This window comes from Podarcis muralis, chromosome 9, assembly GCF_964188315.1.
Source record: "Podarcis muralis chromosome 9, rPodMur119.hap1.1, whole genome shotgun sequence".
Classification (NCBI taxonomy): domain Eukaryota; kingdom Metazoa; phylum Chordata; class Lepidosauria; order Squamata; family Lacertidae; genus Podarcis; species Podarcis muralis.
The window spans coordinates 59,992,988-60,011,731 of NC_135663.1; the positions used below are offsets into that span (position 1 = coordinate 59,992,988).

The 18,744-nt window shown below is 43.6% G+C and overlaps 2 protein-coding genes across 5 annotated transcripts in view; one reads left to right on the forward strand and one right to left on the reverse strand.

The window, feature by feature from the left end:
* LOC114604708 (NF-X1-type zinc finger protein NFXL1) overlaps window positions 1–3,133 on the reverse strand; it is a 79,882-nt gene extending 76,749 nt beyond the window's left edge. Inside the window, exon 1 of one of the 3 annotated variants that reach the window (XM_077934340.1) lies at window positions 3,045–3,133. The gene's annotated coding sequence lies outside the window, so the exon portion shown is untranslated. The remainder of the gene's footprint in view (window positions 1–3,044) is intronic. The other 2 variants (XM_077934341.1, XM_077934345.1) reach the window with 2 other exon arrangements.
* Window positions 3,106–17,652, forward strand: NIPAL1 (NIPA like domain containing 1). Of its 2 annotated transcripts, XM_028745130.2 has the most exons (6): window positions 3,106–3,403; window positions 9,745–10,011; window positions 11,356–11,412; window positions 12,464–12,554; window positions 14,085–14,245; window positions 15,992–17,652. In XM_028745130.2, exons 1-6 carry the CDS (start codon window positions 3,121–3,123, stop codon window positions 16,621–16,623), a joined length of 1,491 nt encoding a protein of 496 aa, XP_028600963.2. In that variant the 5' UTR covers window positions 3,106–3,120; the 3' UTR covers window positions 16,624–17,652. The 2 variants fall into 2 exon arrangements, with proteins under 2 accessions (XP_028600963.2, XP_028600964.2); XM_028745131.2 differs by lacking the exon at window positions 11,356–11,412.
* The last annotated feature ends 1,092 nt before the right edge of the window (window positions 17,653–18,744 follow it).

An 18,744-nucleotide genomic window follows, 5' to 3' on the forward strand; every position in this document is an offset into this window, starting at 1 on the left:
CATTTCTCCTACATTTATAGGTAAATATGTCAATCGTTGCAACAAGTCAGGTTTCACTTAATAGCCATTTTAAGAGTTACTGAGGCCCAAGTAAGTAGCCTTCAAAACAAACCTCCAGAACCAGAAACAAGACCACAATCCCAAAACCAATTACGTACAGATGATCAACTACTTTTAGAATTATGAAAGACACTGGCGTGTACTACTCTGCTCCCCAATGGCAGCATAGTTCAAAATAAACAACAGTCCTAATAATATAACCTTTTTTGCTCCTGGACCCCTGAATCTTCTTCAATAATACTCAATATGTATAAAGTATGTATTATTTGCTGAGCCTTCATTGTTGAATTCAGTCTCTACTTAGCAGTTAGCAATACATGGGACTTAACTCCATTGAATTCCACAGGACTTACTTGTAAACAGACATGGATGTAGTTGTACTGTTAACTGATAACAGATAAAACAAAGTTATACTGTATATGGTTCTGGGCAGAGGCCCCCGTAGTGGTTTGTAAATCAAATGAAGTTTATGTCTGCTCTGTAGTTAAAAAGGCACATTGTAAAGTTAACTCACTGTACCAGAGTAATAATAAAAAATAATAATATAATGTAAGTACCATTAGCGTGTATGACACCTGACAGTGGGCAATAGGATACATCTCTGCCTCAACAAGTTTATGGTCTAATTTATTATTGCGATAATTAAAAGGAGAGGAATCAGTAAATATAAAAGGAATACACAGTTTCAGTTAACTACCGTAGTTTATGCTACCATTGTTTCTACACACACACAATATTAACACAAACCGATATCCAAAATGGCAATATCCAAAACCAGCAGAGAAACAGCCTTTGAGATAGGTACTTTAAAGGAAGACTGCAACATGAAACCACAAATTATTGTTGCTCAAGAGTTTCAGTGCTATCACTTTTGGACTGAAGGGCGTCTTGCGCTACATCTGTTAACTGGCCTACTTAAAGTCGGTTATCAACAGACAACAGGTTTTTGTAAATAGCCACAGTTAATAGTATAATCATCACCTAATGCACTTTCTGTATTTCACTTCATTCTGACCTGATCACAATTCGCCTCCACTACATATTCTCATAACTTCATGCTTCTGATTAATTAGTCTGTATTTTGTACCATAATAAATGTGTTGCCCTTTAAGGTGCCAAAAGCCTCTCCCCCGCCACAATAAATTAATATTGCTATTCCTCCGGAAATCCTGCATGTTAAAAGACTAAAGGTGCACACAGATGCAACTTACAGAGGTTTGCTGACTTTTTTTTTAACTGACCTTCTGCATTTGTGCCTTTAAGAACAGTTGGATCTTAGGTGATAACGCTTATCTCTTGGGTTGTGAAAAGCCAAGGCTTCCTCTCCTCAATCTGTTTACAATCCTGTTTAGTTAGCATGGATTCATTGCTTCCAACACAAATTAACCACCTGTTTGTACTCAGAACCACGTAAGGATGCTCAGGGATCATGGCTCCTTTTCACTTTCTGAAGGCAGACTTAAGACAGCATTGATACTAATCCCTGCTGGTGGCAGAGAGGCTTAAAGTGGTGTTTGTTTACTGGATTACTAATGCAAGTGGAAAGCCTCTATTGACTGTGCAACTCTGTATACACAACAGTATATTTTTATTAGGTAAAGGTAAAGGTACCCCTGCCCGTACGGGCCAGTCTTGACAGACTCTGGGGTTGTGCGCCCATCTCACTCAAGAGGCCGGGGGCCAGCGCTGTCCGGAGACACTTCCGGGTCACGTGGCCAGCGTGACATCGCTGCTCTGGCGAGCCAGAGCCGCACACGGAAACGCCGTTTACCTTCCCGCTAGTAAGCGGTACCTATTTATCTACTTGCACCCGGGAGTGCTTTCGAACTGCTAGGTTGGCAGGCACTGGGACCGAACAACGGGAGCGCACCCCGCCGCGGGGATTCGAACCGCCGACCTTTCGATCGGCAAGCCCTAAGCGCTGAGGCTTTTACCCACAGCGCCACCTGCGTACCGTAATAAATATTTTTATTACGGTAAGTTAAATTGAGTTTACTCCCTTGGTAAAGGGTGCAGGATTCCAGCAGCCTCAGCAGTCCTTCCCACACTGATGACATTTACACACGGAACAAACCTGCCTGTGTGCGTTTAAGTGTAGTTGGAGTGGCCTGACTATGGAGTAATAAGGTAAAGCGACCCCTGACCATTAGGTCCAGTCGTGGCCGACTCTGGGGTTACGGTGCTCATCTCACTATATTGGCCGAGGGAGCCGGCGTACAGCTTCCGGGTCATGTGGCCAGCATGTGAACCAGAGCAGTACAAGGAAATGCCGTTTACCTTTCTGCCGGAGCAGTACTTATTTATCTGCTTGCACTTTGACGTGCTTTCGAACTGCTAGGTTGGCAGGAGCAGGGACCGAGTAACAGGAGCTCACCCCGTCGCGGGGATTCGAACCACCAAACTTCTGGTCGGCAAGTCCTAGGCTCTGTGGTTTAACCCACAGCGCCACCCGCGTCCCACACGGAGTAATAGTCAGGGCTTTTCCCCCCAGGTGGGTGCCACTGCCATTCTAAGAGAACGAGGGAGGTGTTCATGGTGAGCACTTCTTTCCCTAGAAAAATAGCAGAATACAAAAGGTATGGTTGTGGTGTGGATGCATCTTCTCAACTGCTCTTGAGCTAGAACATTAAGAGAATTTATTTCAGATTAGTAAACAAGAATAGTACTATTTATTAAATTTGTATACTGTCCTTCGGCCAATGATCGCGGGGGCCGTTCACAACAGAAAGACACAAAATGAGAATACAAAGTACATAATAAAACAAAAATGAACCAATAACCGCCCCCCTGCCCCCAACACATCTGAGTGTGTTAATCAGCCTGGTTGAAGAGAAAGGTTTATCCTCCATGACTCTGGAGAAACTGGTTTTGGGTAGGGGCTCGAATGCCTCAGCCTTGAAGAACTTTACCCACTCCGAATGATGGAAGTGGATAATGGAAATGAGGCGAGGCTCAGATCACTTCTGCAAGGAGCTTCACCATACCAGGAACGCGGGCTAGCGCGGAGTTCCCTCGCCGGCCAACTCGCCATTGTTGCGTCACAATGGACCGGCGAGGAGGATGGGGATGTGGAAGAAGCGAGAGGCGCTTGGGAGGTCCGCGCGCTCTGCCCTACACTCCCGCCCTGGGGCTGCGATTGGCCGGCAAGGGAGAGGCGGCGAGAAAGTGCTCCTTCTTCCAAGCGGAAAGGGGGCGGGCTCGTCTTGGAAGCGGCGAGAGCTTTCTGCGTTTGGCACGGTTGCGAGAGCCGTGCGTAAAGGGGACGCGATTCTGGCGCAGCGCGCTTTTGGAGAAAGTGCCATGGGGGAGAAAGCGGCGTCCCTCCGGAGCGCGTGCCGCGAAGGTCAGTAGCTGTTGCGCGGGGTAACCCCCCCCCCGAAATCGCATCCCATCCCACATCCCCTTGATGATGCCTGATTTCCACATCGAGAGGTGGAAGGGGGGGGGGGAGATGAACACCTGAGGATATTCTGCTCCAGCCAGGAGAAGTTCTTTCTTTTTGGTTAGAAGCCCTAAATCTTCGAGTTGCTCGAGGTTTTGGAGGCAGCATGGTCTCTGCCAGGAGTGCCAACTTGGCCCCGAGACCCTGGGTGCCCGAGGCCGTGGGGGCCATGCACCGAAATTTGTGGGTGCCTTACACTTTCATGGGGAATTTTTGAGTGTTCAGGGCCCCAGGGAGTTGGCACTAATAATAATTATTATTATTAATAATAATAATTTTATTATTTGTACCCCGCCCATCTGGCTGGGGTTCCCCAGACACTCTGGGCAGCTTCCAACGAAGATTAAAAATACATTAAAATATGACACATTAAAGACTTCCCTGAACAGGGCTGCCTTCAGATGCCTAAGATATCAGATTAAAACGGCAGAGTGGAAGGAAAGGAGGACCTTTTTCTGCCTCCCCACTTCCAGCTACTCTCTGAAGAATGGAGAAGAGACCCTCTTAAGAATATTAGGGAGGTTGGCAGGGGAAGGACTAGCCCAGGGGTCTGCAACCTTTAAGACAAAAAGAGCCACTTGGACCCGTTTCCAAAGGGGAGAAAAACTGGGAGCCGCAAAACCATTGCGACATTTAAAACAAATATATCTCTGGAGCCGCGATCTGACAGTGGGTGGGAAGGTGACGTCAGGACGGTGCGTGGCTAACGCATGCACCGCCCCCATGCGACGTCACAGCCAGTACAGTGCCCGCCACAGTGGGGAGTGTCGGGGCGCACAATGCGCCTCCTCCCCTCGCTAGTATCTGCCCTGGAGCCGCGGCAAAGGTGTAAAAGAGCCACATGCGGCTCCAGAGCCGCAGGTTGCAGACCCCTGGACTAGCCCATGTGAAAAATGAGCATAAGATTTTAGCTGCAGTTTATTTTCAGCCTTGTATTATTGTTATTAAAAAAAATGTGCCTAGACATTCCATTGTGGCGCCCATAACCTAGGTTTAAGGTGCCATTTAGCTCCTAGCTTTCATATCTCAGTTTCTAACACTGCTCAGCTGGGAGCAGAAATGCAACAGGTTAAACTTTCCTCTGGTACAGTGGTGGGAAAGCTGTCCCTGTTGATTGGGTGTCTCTATAAAAAGGGTCATGGGAGCATTATAGATTATTTGTTGCATTTACACAGTACACCACTCTCTATAATTTTTAGGGGGGGAAATCAAAGAGCAGCTTGCAAGTAATATGAAGTGTAAGAGCCCAACCACTAATAAAGCAATACCCTTAAAATTTGAAGAAAGCACCTCTGTTTCAACTGCAGTGAAATAATGCATGCCAAAGATTGTATGGATAGCCATATTTCAGCTGTATTATATTGTTTTGTGCCACACCAGTCTCTGAGCAGTGTGAGATTTCAGGGTTTCTGGCCACATACCTAGGCAGAGGCAAATTTAGGGGAGTGTGACCAGTTCGGCTGCACAGCTATTATTTAGAATGAGCGTGAGAGGCAGTGGGGTTGCGCCACTGAAATTGGAGACCCCAAGGTCCTCCACTGACTCGGGGTTCATGTTTCCTTAGGAATGAGGCAGCAGAGACTGCAGTGTCTTTATGATAGATGGTTTATTTACACTTATGGTAGAAAGGCCCTGCAAGAGTAGGGCTTGAATAAAAATGTTGTTCCATGAGTGTGGGATCACAGTAAAAAGGATGAAATAGGATAATGAGAGGACAGAAGTGGTTTTGCTCAATACACTGTACAGTCAAACCTCAGTTTTTGAACATCTCGGCTGCCGAACCAGGGCCGGATTTAGGTTTGAGGAGGCCCTAAGCTACTGAAGGTAATGGGGCCCTTTATATGTCCAGCTGTCCTTGGTCAACAACAAATTGTTGCTGTTTTTTGTGTTGAATATATGCTATATGGTAATTTATGGACCTAATAGGTATCTAAAGCCATTTGCACATAACAAAATATATATTTTATCAAAGTAATTGTTGAACTGAAATACATTCCATGCAGAATGCAGGCACCCTATATATAGAAATGAGCAAACCGGTGATATTTTAGGGAGCAGGCCAGCAGGCGGGGCCCATTACTTACATCATGGGAGCCTACACAACACAAAACACTGTTGCTGTATGTAGGTTTTATTTTATTTGTTTTTTATATTGTATTTTGGAAATGTACATCCAGGTTTCTTTCCTTTAAATTTTTTTGGGGCCCCCAAGAGAGTGGGGCCCTAAGCTATAGCTTGTTTAGCTTATAAGTAAATCCGGCACTGTACCGAACTTTTCAGAAGCCGAAAACTGAAAACCCAGAATTGAACGCTTCTGCTTTCGAACATGCCTTGGAAGTTGAACAGACTTCCGGAACATATTACGTTTGAAAACCAAGGTTCTTCCGTACAGTGGTACCTTGGGATGTGAACGGGATCCGTTCCGGAGCCCTGTTCGCATCCTGAATAGAACATAAGATGCGACAGTGCATCTGCGTGTGTGTGGGTTGTGTTTTGCCGCTTCCGCGCATGCGCATGACGTCATTTTGAGCGTCTGTGCATGCGTGAGCAGCGAAACCTGGAAGTAACGCGTTCTGTTACTTCCGGGTTGCCACGGAGCACAACCCGAAAGCGATCAACCTGAAGCACATTCAACCCGAGGTATGACTGTACAAGAAACTACATAGGGTGATGTTTGTCACAGGGTGAGGAAATGGTATAATATGATGTAATTTATTACCAGGTGGAAAGGTACTGCCCTTTGATATTTATATCAGCAATATAATGGATGTAGTTCACGTGCTAACTTTCAGAATTGCATGATTACCTAGTGAAAGGTTTGCCACTTATTAAATTACCTTTTATCCTTACCTCGACAGGGAGGCATCCATTGAAAGCATGATAGCAGGTCACATTATGGGTGTTGTCAATTGAACTGAACAAATGAACATCTCTATAAAGCACTGGCAGAACCACTTTGGAGCTAATGGCTTCTTCCACTGTGGGGCACAGCGCTCAAGTGATGTGAAAACGATGTGTGATTTCTGATCTGAGACTTTTAAGCAGAGGTCATGGGTCATGGATGTTTTAGTTGAGATTTCTGCATTGCAGGGGGTTGGACTCTGTGACCCTCGGGGGTCCTTTCCAACGCTACAGTTCTGTGATTCTGTAACTGCAGTTGTTCCACAAAAAAGCTCTTGTGACTAGGTTATAAGCCCTCGATTTAAAGCCGCACAGAACGTATATTTGAAGCGGTGTTGCTGTGTTGATTCTAGCAAATGAGAGCCGTGTGTTTCATAGGAAGTGAGTTGGCAAATGTCTGGCCCCGAAAGCAAGATAAGTCTCATTGAAATGAAAATCTGATCTGACTCAATCTGACTGGGCACGCACACACAGTTATTTTGTGTTGAAACTGAGAGTAGTCATCAAAGCAATTTAAGCAATGTGGCCCTTCTGTCAGTGAAACTGCATTTGAAATATGTAAACACTGCGAGTCATTGTTCACTGCAGTCTGCCCATTAACCTCTGAGGTTCTAGGTGGCAGGTAGTTCAATTTGCAGGCTGCTTTGAATGGAACTTGACGGGCTGCAAATTTTGGCGGGAATGTGAGATGGAGGTGCTCATGAGGAAAATCTTTCATCTGCCCTTCTAGTTTTGAGCGGATAATTGCACATTACAGTACTTTATTTGAAGTATTTATTTCTATTAAGAAGGGAAGGAGTACATCAACCCTTGCTAACTTTGTCTGCTATTTACCCTTTCTGAGGAAAATCTGATGTTAAAGCTAACATGCTGCCAGTGATATCTGAACAGGCCATGTATAATATTAAGCCCCCTTTTGAAAGCACCAAAACACTGCTGTTGTTTTACCGGGTATCATTTTCTTTTTTTACACAACAATTGAAGTCTGCTATTGTGATGAGTGAAATTTGGATTTTATATCAGATTTTAGTGTAGAGGAAGAAAATGGTTATTTATGCTGTCCTTGGTTTCTGTCACACATGTACACAGTAAATTAGACTTACGCTGAATTCCTAGCTGAAATATCTGCTCAAATAAAAACCTTGTCATACCACTTCCAGAAGATGAATTCAATGTGCTTTCTGACTTCAATGGCATTTTGATAATAAAACTTCTGTATTCTTCACAAGACAAGATATTCAAGGATGCAAATCTATAGCAATAATATAAAAGCTTAACTTATTTAATTACAGTATTTGTGAGAAAAGAGTAGTAACCAAAGACATAACAAAGACATTTAAACAAAAACAACACAAAAAATTAAGCTGCTACCCAGCTGATCTCACTTAATACTTTCCGTTTATGTATTCATTTCAGAAGACTATTGAGAGACCACTGGTCTAATAGGATTTTGCTATTGCCCCCAGCAACAACCAATATTCCTCTCTCTGTCTCTCTGTGTGTGTGTTACTCCAGACTACAGTTCCTTTTTTTAAGATGCAATCTTTTGCCCTGCAGATACAAATAAATGTGTATTAGACTTCTGAATGGTAAATAACTTTACCTCAGAAATGATGAATAAATAGCACTTTATACCTTGGGCATTGAGGGGACCTGTGCATGTGATGAAGCAATCTTGCTTCAGAAATGAGATATATTCAAAGGAATACCATGTGGAGAAAGATTGCTGTGGAGGCTTCTTGTGGCGACATTAGTATGTATTTAGTATTTGAGTGCCTTTGTCCATCTAACGGTGCTCCTTGACTCATGCTGTTCACTGGATTCTGGACTCCTCTTTAAAGAGGAGCAATAACTTCATTATTTAACTGTTTGGGACAACTGTTAAGGTAGAGACTGCTTCTCCGCTTTTAAGGGGACCTCTCTTTCCACAACCAAGAATGTGCACTGTAAGTTGTGGTAGTATTCCTCCCCACCCTCCGCCAATGTGTTTTTCATCCCTTTGTTGTGCCAAGAATTGCATTGCTAGCTTTAAAAAAATATTTTAAAATTATTAAAAAAATTGCATTGCTGGACATAGGTAGCATTTGAAAAATTGGAACAAGCAGCACTGTGGTCTGCAATCTCTTCTACCTGTTAAACCACCACCCGGACATCGTGCTGTTGCCTGTCTGTAAGCAAAACCATTTGCTTAAAAAAAAGAGGGAATTTGCTTTACGCTCAAGTCCTTGCTGAAATGAAGGGACCATCTGTCTCCTGCTGCCTCCCATTCCCCACCCCACCCCCGGCACTTGTATGGCAGGGGATCATGATGAAAACTTCATGAATGAATGACTTTCTTCCGGGGAATGTATATTCATGAAGGGCCCACCCACCCGGTGCCAATTAACTTTCCCCCTCCAGACTAAGTAAAGCCCATATTGTTGTCGTTTAGTCGTGTCCGACTCTTCGTGACCCCATGGACCAGAGCACACCAGGCACTCCTGTCTTCCACTGCCGCCCGCAGTTTGGTCAGACTCATGCTGGTAGCTTCGAGAACACTGTCCAACCATCTCGTCCTCTGTCGTCCCCTTCTCCTTGTGCCCTCCATCTTTCCCAACATCAGGGTCTTTTCCAGGGAGTCTTCTCTTCTCATGAGGTGGCCAAAGTATTGGAGCCTCAGCTTCAGGATCTGTCCTTCCAGTGAGCACTCAGGGCTAATTTCCTTCAGAATGGATAGGTTTGATCTTCTTGCAGTCCATGGGACTCTCAAGAGTCTCCTCCAGCACCATAGTTCAAAAGCATCAATTCTTCGGTGACCAGCTTTCTTTGTGGTCCAGCTCTCACTTCCATACATCACTACTGGGAAAACCATAGCTTTAACTATACAGACCCATATTAGTTTGCATGAAATTCAACTAATGCGAGATTTGGCAACGGAACCGGTGTCTGATGCAATGCTTTTCTGAAAGTAACCTAGGAATTTACTGATTATTTAGCTCCCTCTCTTGGCGTGCCTGCCTCTCTGGGACAGCCCTCTAAAAAGTCTCCCTGTGCTATTCAGACACAAATTCTGCCTTCAGCTATTTTCCTCCGCACGCCTCTCCCTCCCAGCTGCCTGTCAACGTCACTCTGCTGCATGCTTTCATTTTTAATGGATGTTTTCAGTGATTATTAATTGCTTCCTGCCTTGGAAGTGGCTGTATTAGAAGCTGGGCTTCTCAACGTAGTAATAAGCTCTACGAAAACCTGGAGCGGGGGCAAGAGTTTTCATTTGTTACAGATGTGCATAGTTGCTTTTAGTCTTTTGTGTGTGCGGATTTGATGTGCTTCAGTCATATATATAATTTTCTTCTTTTTCCCAGGTGACGTGTTTCCTCTGGTCTGCTCCAACTCTCATCATGCCTGGTGTCAAATCCTCAATGTATCAAAGCTAGAAGCTTCTTTCTTTGCCTATTCCGGCAGATATTCAAACGAAACTGAGCTGAATGTTTCAGTACCCACAGGAAGCAAATACAGCTTGTATGTGGGTGTCGCCTTGGCTATAGGCTCAAGTATCTTTGTTGGTTCCAGCTTTATACTGAAAAAGAAGGGCCTTTTACAGTTGGCTGAAAAGGGGTTCACTAGAGCAGGTAAGAAATACTTATTCTTTTATACAGGGCTTTTTAAAAAGCTGGAATTTGCCAGAACTCAGTTCTAGCACCTCTCATTGCCATTATCAGAACAAAGGAGGCGTTTGTGGTGAGTTCTTGCACCTCTTTTTCCAGAAAAAAAATAGTACTGCGCTTTATAACATTCAAAGTTGTAACCAACATCTCTTAAATGTTCAAAAGCTCAAGTCCAAAAGCATGGCTTCTATTTCTGAAATGTGTATTTGAAAGTGTCATAATATAATTATAATTATAATTATTTAATATTTATACCCCGCCATCTGGGCGGCTTCCAACAAAAGATTAAAAATACATTAAAACATCTGTCATTAAAAACTTCCCTAAACAGAGCTGCCTTCAGGTGTCTTCTAAACGTCAGATAGTTGTTAATTTCTTTGACATCTGATGGGAGGGCGTTCCACAGGGCAGGTGCCACTACCGAGAAGGCCCTCTGCCTGGTTCCCTGTAACCTCACTTCTCGCAGTGGGAGAACCACCAGAAGGCCCTCGGTGCTGGACCTCAGTGTCCGGGCTGAACGATGGGGGTGGAGACACTCCTTCAGATATACTGGGCCGAGGCCGTTTACGGCTTTAAAGGTCAGCACCAACACTTTGAACTGTGCTCGGAAACATACTGGGAGCCAATGTAGGTCTTTCAAGACCAGTGTTGTGTGGTCTCGGTGGCCGCTCCCAGTCACCAGTCTAGCTGCCGCAGTCTGGATTAGTTGTGGTTTCCAGGTCACCTTCAAAGGTAGCCCCACGTAGAGCACATTGCAGTAGTCCAAATAGTCATAGTTGGAGTGCTGTGAAGAGTAAATAACAACTTCTTTGTTATGAATTTGTGAGCAGTTTGTTTTGGGAGCTTGCAATATTGACTCACTTTTCAGCTAAATAATACAAAATGTAAATCTTTGTTACTGTTAATATTACTACTTTTCAATGTTGGCACACAGTAGAATGACTGTACATTAAAATAACTTCCCTAGACTTTGGATTGTTTTACCATCCAGCTTTTCTCTTTGACATTGCCAGGTAGAGTAATGGAGTAAAAAACTGCTTAGAGCAAGCATAAGCAAACTTGGCCTTCCAGATGTTTTGGGACTACAACTCCCATCATCTCTGACCACTGGTCCTGTTAGCTAGGAATGATGGGAGTTGTAATCCCAAAACATCTGGAGGGCAGAGTTTGCCTGTGCCTGGCTTAGAGGTTTGCTTGGATAAGAGATCACTTTTTAAAAATATGAAAACAAGCAAGAAGGTATACCTCAAATATTTTATGGCTTTTCCTTGATTCTTTTCACTGAAAATAGTGCCTTTCTCTTTTAAGGACAGGGTGGGCACTCTTACCTGAAGGAATGGCTGTGGTGGGCAGGGCTGCTTTCAAGTGAGTATTAAAGAGCTTCTCTATTTGTTTTAAAAGTATACAGGCAGCTCCACACACTGCCAAATGGCAGTTTTTTCTTGTAGGAACGCACTGGTGTTTAAAGCTTATGTGCATATACTTGTTTGGAAACCATGACTGTGCACACACCATACATTTAAAGTTGTTTAAAAGCACACTTCCTGGAAGCTGTAGCTTAAAGACGCTGCGAATTGTAGCTCTGTGAGGGTTAAGCTATAGCTCCCAGGATTCCTTGCTGGAGCGGGGAGCAAGGTGATGTGTTTTAAATGTATGGTGTTTCCTCAGCCCACGATTTTGCCAGATTTCCCAGATGGTGCAGCAGACACCCTCACTTAAGATGGGTGCTGGGTAAGATGACCACTACTATAGTTGTGTTATTAGAGAAATCTCTCCCAGTTGTTCCCACAGCAGAGGTCTTCCATAAATAACTCTGGCAGCATTCATGTCTCCCAGCAGCAAGGTATTACAATTAGGTGATGGGGAACCTGTGACCTCTTAATCCTCACCCCGAGGATCTAAGTAAGGATGAGGCACTCTTAGAACAGAACAATAACTTCATTTGTTTCACAGAAAAGATCACAATATATGAAATCAAAATAAAAACAATAACCCAATAATCCCCCCACCAAAAAAGAGCCGCATTTTAAAAGGGTACAGGATGTCGTTCAGGTCAACCAAAGGCCTGGTTAAAAAGGAACATTTTTGCCTGGCACCTAAAGGTGTATAATAAAGGCGCCAGGCGAACTTCCCTTGGGAGAGCATTCCACAGGCAGGGAGCCACTGCAGAGAAGGCCCCGTTCTCATGCTGCCACCCTCTGGACCTCTCGAGGAGGAGGCACATGAAGAAGGGCCTCAGAAGCTGATCTCAGGGTCCAGGTAGGTTCGTATGGAAAGAGGCCGTCCTTGAGGTATCAAGTTGTCACTGGATGTATAAATTCTTTCTAGGTTGGAACTATTAGCACCCATTTACAACAAGGTTCTTGCAACTGTCGGGAGATCTCTGTTGCCTTGCTAACAACAGTTTCTTTTGCAGTGGGAATAGGGGAAGCAGCAAACTTTGCCGCCTATGCCTTTGCACCAGCCACCTTGGTCACCCCTTTGGGTGCACTGAGTGTTCTCATAAGGTCAGTACAAATTTATTTTGCTCACAGCAACATCCAGTACACTGTGTTAAGCACTCTGAAATCTGTCATTTGACTGGGCCGAAAGCAAGTTAGCAAGTTGCCAGCTCTTACACTCTTGTTTTATTGTGGATATTTCTACCACATCCTTCAGGCAAGATCTTGGGGCGCCTTGCCCCAGAAGCAACAAAAATAAGAGCAGCCTCTCTGAACCAGAGCAGAAGTCTATTTAGGCAGTCTTTTGAAATAGAAAAGAGAATGGTTATAGTGTACAGGGAACATACTAAAAGCAGCATGATGAAAATATTAAATTGTAACAGTAAAAAAAAGGATTTTGCCTAGCATAAAAATTACATTGGCAGGCGTCAGGCGACTCCAATGGTTTAAATGGTCCTCAGGTGTCCATCTGGGTAAGGCCTAAGTGGTGGCAGTGGTTTTACAGTCTGAATCTGTTACAGCTGAGAGCAGCTTCCTTTTTACATTTCATACGTAAAATACACAATATTTCTTCTGAGAAGAGCATGTTGTCAGCTGCTTAAAAATCAGCTGAAACAAATGGAAATAACCCCATGTTTTCTGCAGAACCAAGTGCCTTTCTTCGCAATGTGATATTTTAGCACATATGGCATTAAATTCCACATTAAACCCAGTGGCATCAAGCTTTTGATTTCACTAGGTGGTATTTGAAATTCTGTGCCTCAGAAACAGTGAGTTGATGAACAATTTATGGGTGCTTATCCAGCTGAGACGACGACTTGCCTTTTAGGAGAGCTAGTGTACACCTGCACCTGTCCAACCCTTTCATATGAGAGCCAGTGTGGTGTAGTGGTTAAGAGCGGTAGACTCGTAATCTGGTGAACCGGGTTCGCTTCCCCGTTCCTCCACATGCAGCTGCTGGGTGACCTTGGGCTAGTCACACTTCTCTGAAGTCTCTCAGCCTCACTCACCTCACAGAGTGTTTGTTGTGGGGGAGGAAGGGAAAGGAGAATGTTAGCCGCTTTGAGACTCCTTAGGGTAGTGATAAAGCGGGATATCAAATCCAAACACACGCACTTCTGTGCTGTAGAACAGGTGCATGTGATGCCGGCATGAAAAGACACATCCTTTGTATAGTCTCCCCTCTTTCTTTAACAGAAAGGAACATAGATTGAAGAGATTCCTAAATATAAAGCAGGGCCCATTCTTATGGGTCAGGGAAAGTGGGGAAAAAGATAAGTCTTTATAAGACATCGGGTGCAGCTGATGGTTGCTAGCTCATATATGGCAGAGGGAATGGCATTCCACAGAATCGGCAAGAGCAGGAAATTTTCAGGTCACTGCCCTACAATATTCTTTAGGGTGTGGTGCCACAGATATGTACACGACCTAGCCTTATCTTACTTTGCAAATATGCATTGTATTTTCCTTTGTTCCTATTCATTGTGGTTGTTCTGAACTTCAGTTTTTCGATTTGTCATATTTATAGTTTCGACATTCTAGATATTGTTACATGCTATATTTACGGTGGTGTTCTTTTCGTTTAAATCCAAATAGCGCCATATTATCTTCCTATTTTTTGAATGAAGAGCTCAATATTCATGGGAAGCTGGGCTGCGTATTGAGCATTTTGGGGTCCACTGTGATGGTGATTCATGCACCTGAAGAGGAACAGGTTACATCATTGGATGAAATGGAGATAAAGCTAAAAGACCCAGGTATGTCATTCAGATGATTGGCTTGGGACAAGTAAATGCAAGGCTTACCTTGTTGGAGTTTCTGCTTTACTGCAGAACCTGCTCATTCATAGGGTTGATGGACTGTGGACTGTGCATATTGTACTCTACAATGCATAGACCCCCATTGCCATGTTACATCCAATATAGGACGTTAGATGGGCCTGGATGCTAGACTGGCAACCCCACTAGGTGGATACATCCTGTTCCCCACTGCTCCCAGGCTCTTTGCAGTTGTGATCTGTGAATGCTCAGATCGGACATTGGTATCACTTGACATTGTCCTTTCACCCTCTCTGCTGCTAGTACCAAACAATAAAAGCAGGGGAAAGTAAACATTGGGCGGGACCCATACTCCCTTCTGCCATGCAGACAGGTGCAGGGGTGTGTAGCTTTGCAGAGATCAGGAAACTAATTTTGTTAGGCAGTCAAGCTTGACATTACTGTGTACTCTGCCTGTTTAATTGCTTGAGCAAATATCCTTGCACTTTGGCTCTGAAGGAATTGAGGGGTGGAGGCACACAGTGGCTTTCTCTTGCTTCTGCGGCAATGTTGGACATGCGAAGCACCCTTATACCAAAGCAATTTGGCCCATTAAACCCTGTATTGTTTATTGTGGCTCCTCCAGAGCGCTTTCTCAATCCTCATCATGCCTAAGGTTCTTTTGGACCCAGAATTTTTGGGTGCAAAGCGCATTCCTGGCTGCTGTGCTTTCTCATAAACTTCCCTTGGCTGAGAAACTTTGATCCATTGTGCATTTGCTGTTTGCATAGAACAGCAGATAGGAACCTCCAGCCCTTGGGCCTGTGAGGCTACATCAGCCAGACCTACCTTTGACGTCATGTCGCAGGTAAAGACATGGCTCTCTGCCAGAAGTGGTTTTGCTGCCAGTGCCTGTCAGCTGATCATTGACAGTTGCAAAGCTCTACGTCTTTGCCTGTGCAGGCAAACAAAAATGCTTCATCTGACTTCATGGTGATGATAGGTGGGTGACTGTCCCCACCTGACAAAATGGCCCATAGGGGTTGGGGAGCCAGAGCACCCAGTCTGCTGTAGAGTACTGGAATCCAGTTGGAGCACAGGAAAATGGTCATCAGCTTTCTTCTTAGTGTTAGAATGCAGTGCGGAGCCGCTTTGCGAAAGGTGGCTTCTCCTGCAGCAATGGCCCTGCACGCAGAACTGAATTTAAGTTTTTGCAAAAGCAAGCAGAGTTCCATAGAGTATTAGAAGGTGAAATATATTTCCCTCTGATCTAGAACCTGATGAGTTCATACAACTCACACTGCAGGAGTGTTAAGTTTGCACACCTCTGTACACAAGAGCCCTTTCCTTGGTCTGCAGAGGATAATGGAGAGGTTTTAAATGTATACATGGAACTACATTTCCACACCAAAGTGGGAGGATCTATGCTGTCTTTAATTCATGATTTTCATGCTGGCTTGAATCCAGAGCTAAAATGAATCATTCATGGAAGAGGAGGAGGAGGAGGAGAAAGTGATGAAGTTCCATCAACATTGCTTTCCATGCTGTTTGAAAATGTTATGGAGCAGATTTTTGAGAGCTGCTGGGGGAGTAAGCAGAAATGGCCCTCCCAGCCCCCTCACCACGAATAGGAATATTCTGTGAGCTCATGGGTATCTGGATCCAGCCCTCTGAAGTGACCTGATTGTGATTTTAATTGGTTCTTCACACACATTAATTATATTCCTTTCTCTTTCTCTCAAACAGTGTTCGTTGCATTTGCCACTATCGTAATTGTGATCTCGCTGGTCCTCATTTTTGGTGTTGCTCCAAGACTCGGCCAGAGCAATATACTGGTGTACATTTCCATTTGTTCAGTGATTGGTGTGTTCTCAGTCTCCTCTGTCAAGGGTCTGGGCATTGCTATTAAAGACATGCTTTATCAGAAGCCCGTCTTCCGACATCCATTGGTTTATATTTTGGCAGCTGTTTTGGTGGTGTCTATCAGTACTCAGATTAACTACCTCAATAAATCACTGGATGTGTTTCATACTTCTCTAGTGACACCCATTTATTATGTGTGCTTCACAACCATGGTGGTGATCTGCTCTGTCATCCTCTTCAAGGAATGGAATAGCATGGAGCTTGGCGATATCATTGGGACCTTGAGTGGCTTCTTCACCATAATTATAGGCATCTTCTTCCTGCATGCTTTTAAAAATGTCGGCACCACCTGGAGCCAGTTGACATCTTCTGTTAAAAAGGAGCCAATCTTGCCTCTCCATGGTTACGAGGCTCATCATACTTTATTGGAGAATATGGAGGCTCCAGCCTTGACATGTGATGAGGATAACACTCTGTTCAGTCGAGGAAATGAACAAAGGGGTGGCTACCACTAAGTCATCTTTGGAAAACCTATATCAAAGCACCTCTGAGTGGTACTTGGAAGGACAGAAAGTGGTTGCGATGGTCTCCTCAATGATCAGAAAAGGAAATAATGATTTTGTGTGTGTGCACTTCTCATCTTTGGCAACATATGAACTTCAGTGACAATTGTGGTGCTCTTGGTAAAGAGAACTGAATTGTATACATAACATAATTTCACAGATAGCACTTTATGGTTTCATTGCATTGGGGGGAAATAGTGGTTTTCTTGGCCAAGTTGCTGCTGTGTGTAAAAATCATGACTTCCCCGAATGTTGTCACCTAAGCATAGTGGATGTTTATTATTCAGAGTTTTTCAGCAAATGTCCAAAAGGGGTGGAAAAAGTATCTAGTTTTCAAAATTCTTGCATGTTGATGAAAGAGGTCTCTCATATGCCAGTTAGCAAAGCACTGAATGAACTGGTATAGAAGCATATTTTCACTTACTGACATCTTCAAAGCTTGAATTTGTTCGCACATGAAGGAGGCAGTAAGAGAGATGGGGAATCAATTACACATTACTGGAGAACCGACATGATAACCTTTTCAGTAGTTTCAGGAAAAACCTCAGGCTACATTCCTACTTGAGCACTAATTCCATTTTTTCGTAATATGTATGATCATTTTCTACAAAGTGTGCCAACTAAAGGTGACTAAAGATAACGTAAGTTATCTGAAAAAGAGTCCTTTACATGCAGAGTAGATGCCATAGATTAAAATTTATTTATTTTTGTAAGGTATGGCATTTGTCCATGGTACAATTTTTGTTTTTTACTTAAACCTTTTTTTAAACAAAATCAGAGGAAATACCTTATTCGTCCGCACTCTTATTTACCCAGTGTTAACCTCCTTTTTGAAATGAGCAAACATTGTATTTTAAAATGTTTATTAGAGAAGCATACTTTTATGTGCAGGGAAGTCTGTAATGTCATTCAGGATTTTTTGTGTGTGTACAAACAGTTTGACTTGATACATTTGAATAAAACTTATTTTTAAGATGCTAACTTTTGATATAAAGATTTTAAGTTTGATACTATGATGTCCAAACAAGGGGGGGCATTATATTGTTTCAATAAAATGTGTTTGTGCCCACTTCTTTTTAATGAGAGAGAGAGAGAGAGAGAGAGAGAAGTATTTTGGGGAATTTGTGTTGGTTCCTGTAGGAACTTTTAGCAATGGGAATGATGAGTAGAGAGGTGGGAGGTCTGGTTCCATATGACCTGGCATAGTTGTTTTTGAATGAAGCAAATAAACAGATACAGGAATATTTTTCATACAACAATAAAGTAGCCTTTCCTTGTGTACGAAAACCTGAACTGAGAAAATTTAGAGAAGGCTTATCTTGGCAATTCTCTTTTTCGCGAGTTAACGTGGAGAGTACATAAAAAACCATTTTGCTGCCGTGATATCACTCTTATGAAGAGAGCTTTTGCATGGTTTAGTGCTGAATCGGAAAACGGTTTTGCGTGAACTGCCATTTGTTCTGATTTAGTGCTTAAAAGTGGGTTTTCCGGGGGGAAGGGCAGGGCAAAAGCAAAGCTTCCTGCATCTGTGCCTAGAAAGCATGAGACAAGCAGAAAACCTCTCAGACCCAGGCTTTCTATGCATGGGACAAGCAGAAGTTGGGACAAGCCCTATGGTGCAAGTTTGCAGGTTTTGGAAAAAGCTGGTAATGGATAGCATTCAGCTTCTTGAAAATATGTATTTTAAGAATAGCTGCTTTCTAGCTGTGCTAGAGATACCACTTGAAAGTTTGTGTGGACACAGATTTCAGAAGCCAGCAAGGTAGCTGAAAAAATGCCTCACCTCTTCCTATGACTAGAATTTTTCTAAGGTAATACAGTGGTACCTCTGTTGTTGAATGTAATCTGTTCCAGAAGAAGGTTCGACTTCCGAAACGTTCGACAACCGAAGCACGGTGGGCGGACAGCAAATTCAACTGAGAAAATTGAGGGACGTGCCTCAGAAGCCGTTCCGACTTCCAAGGCACGTTCGAAAATGGAAGCATTCACTTCCAGGTTTTCGGTGTTTGGGTTCCAAAACATTTGGCTTCTGAGACACTCAAAATCCGAGGTACCACTGTATTATGTAAAATA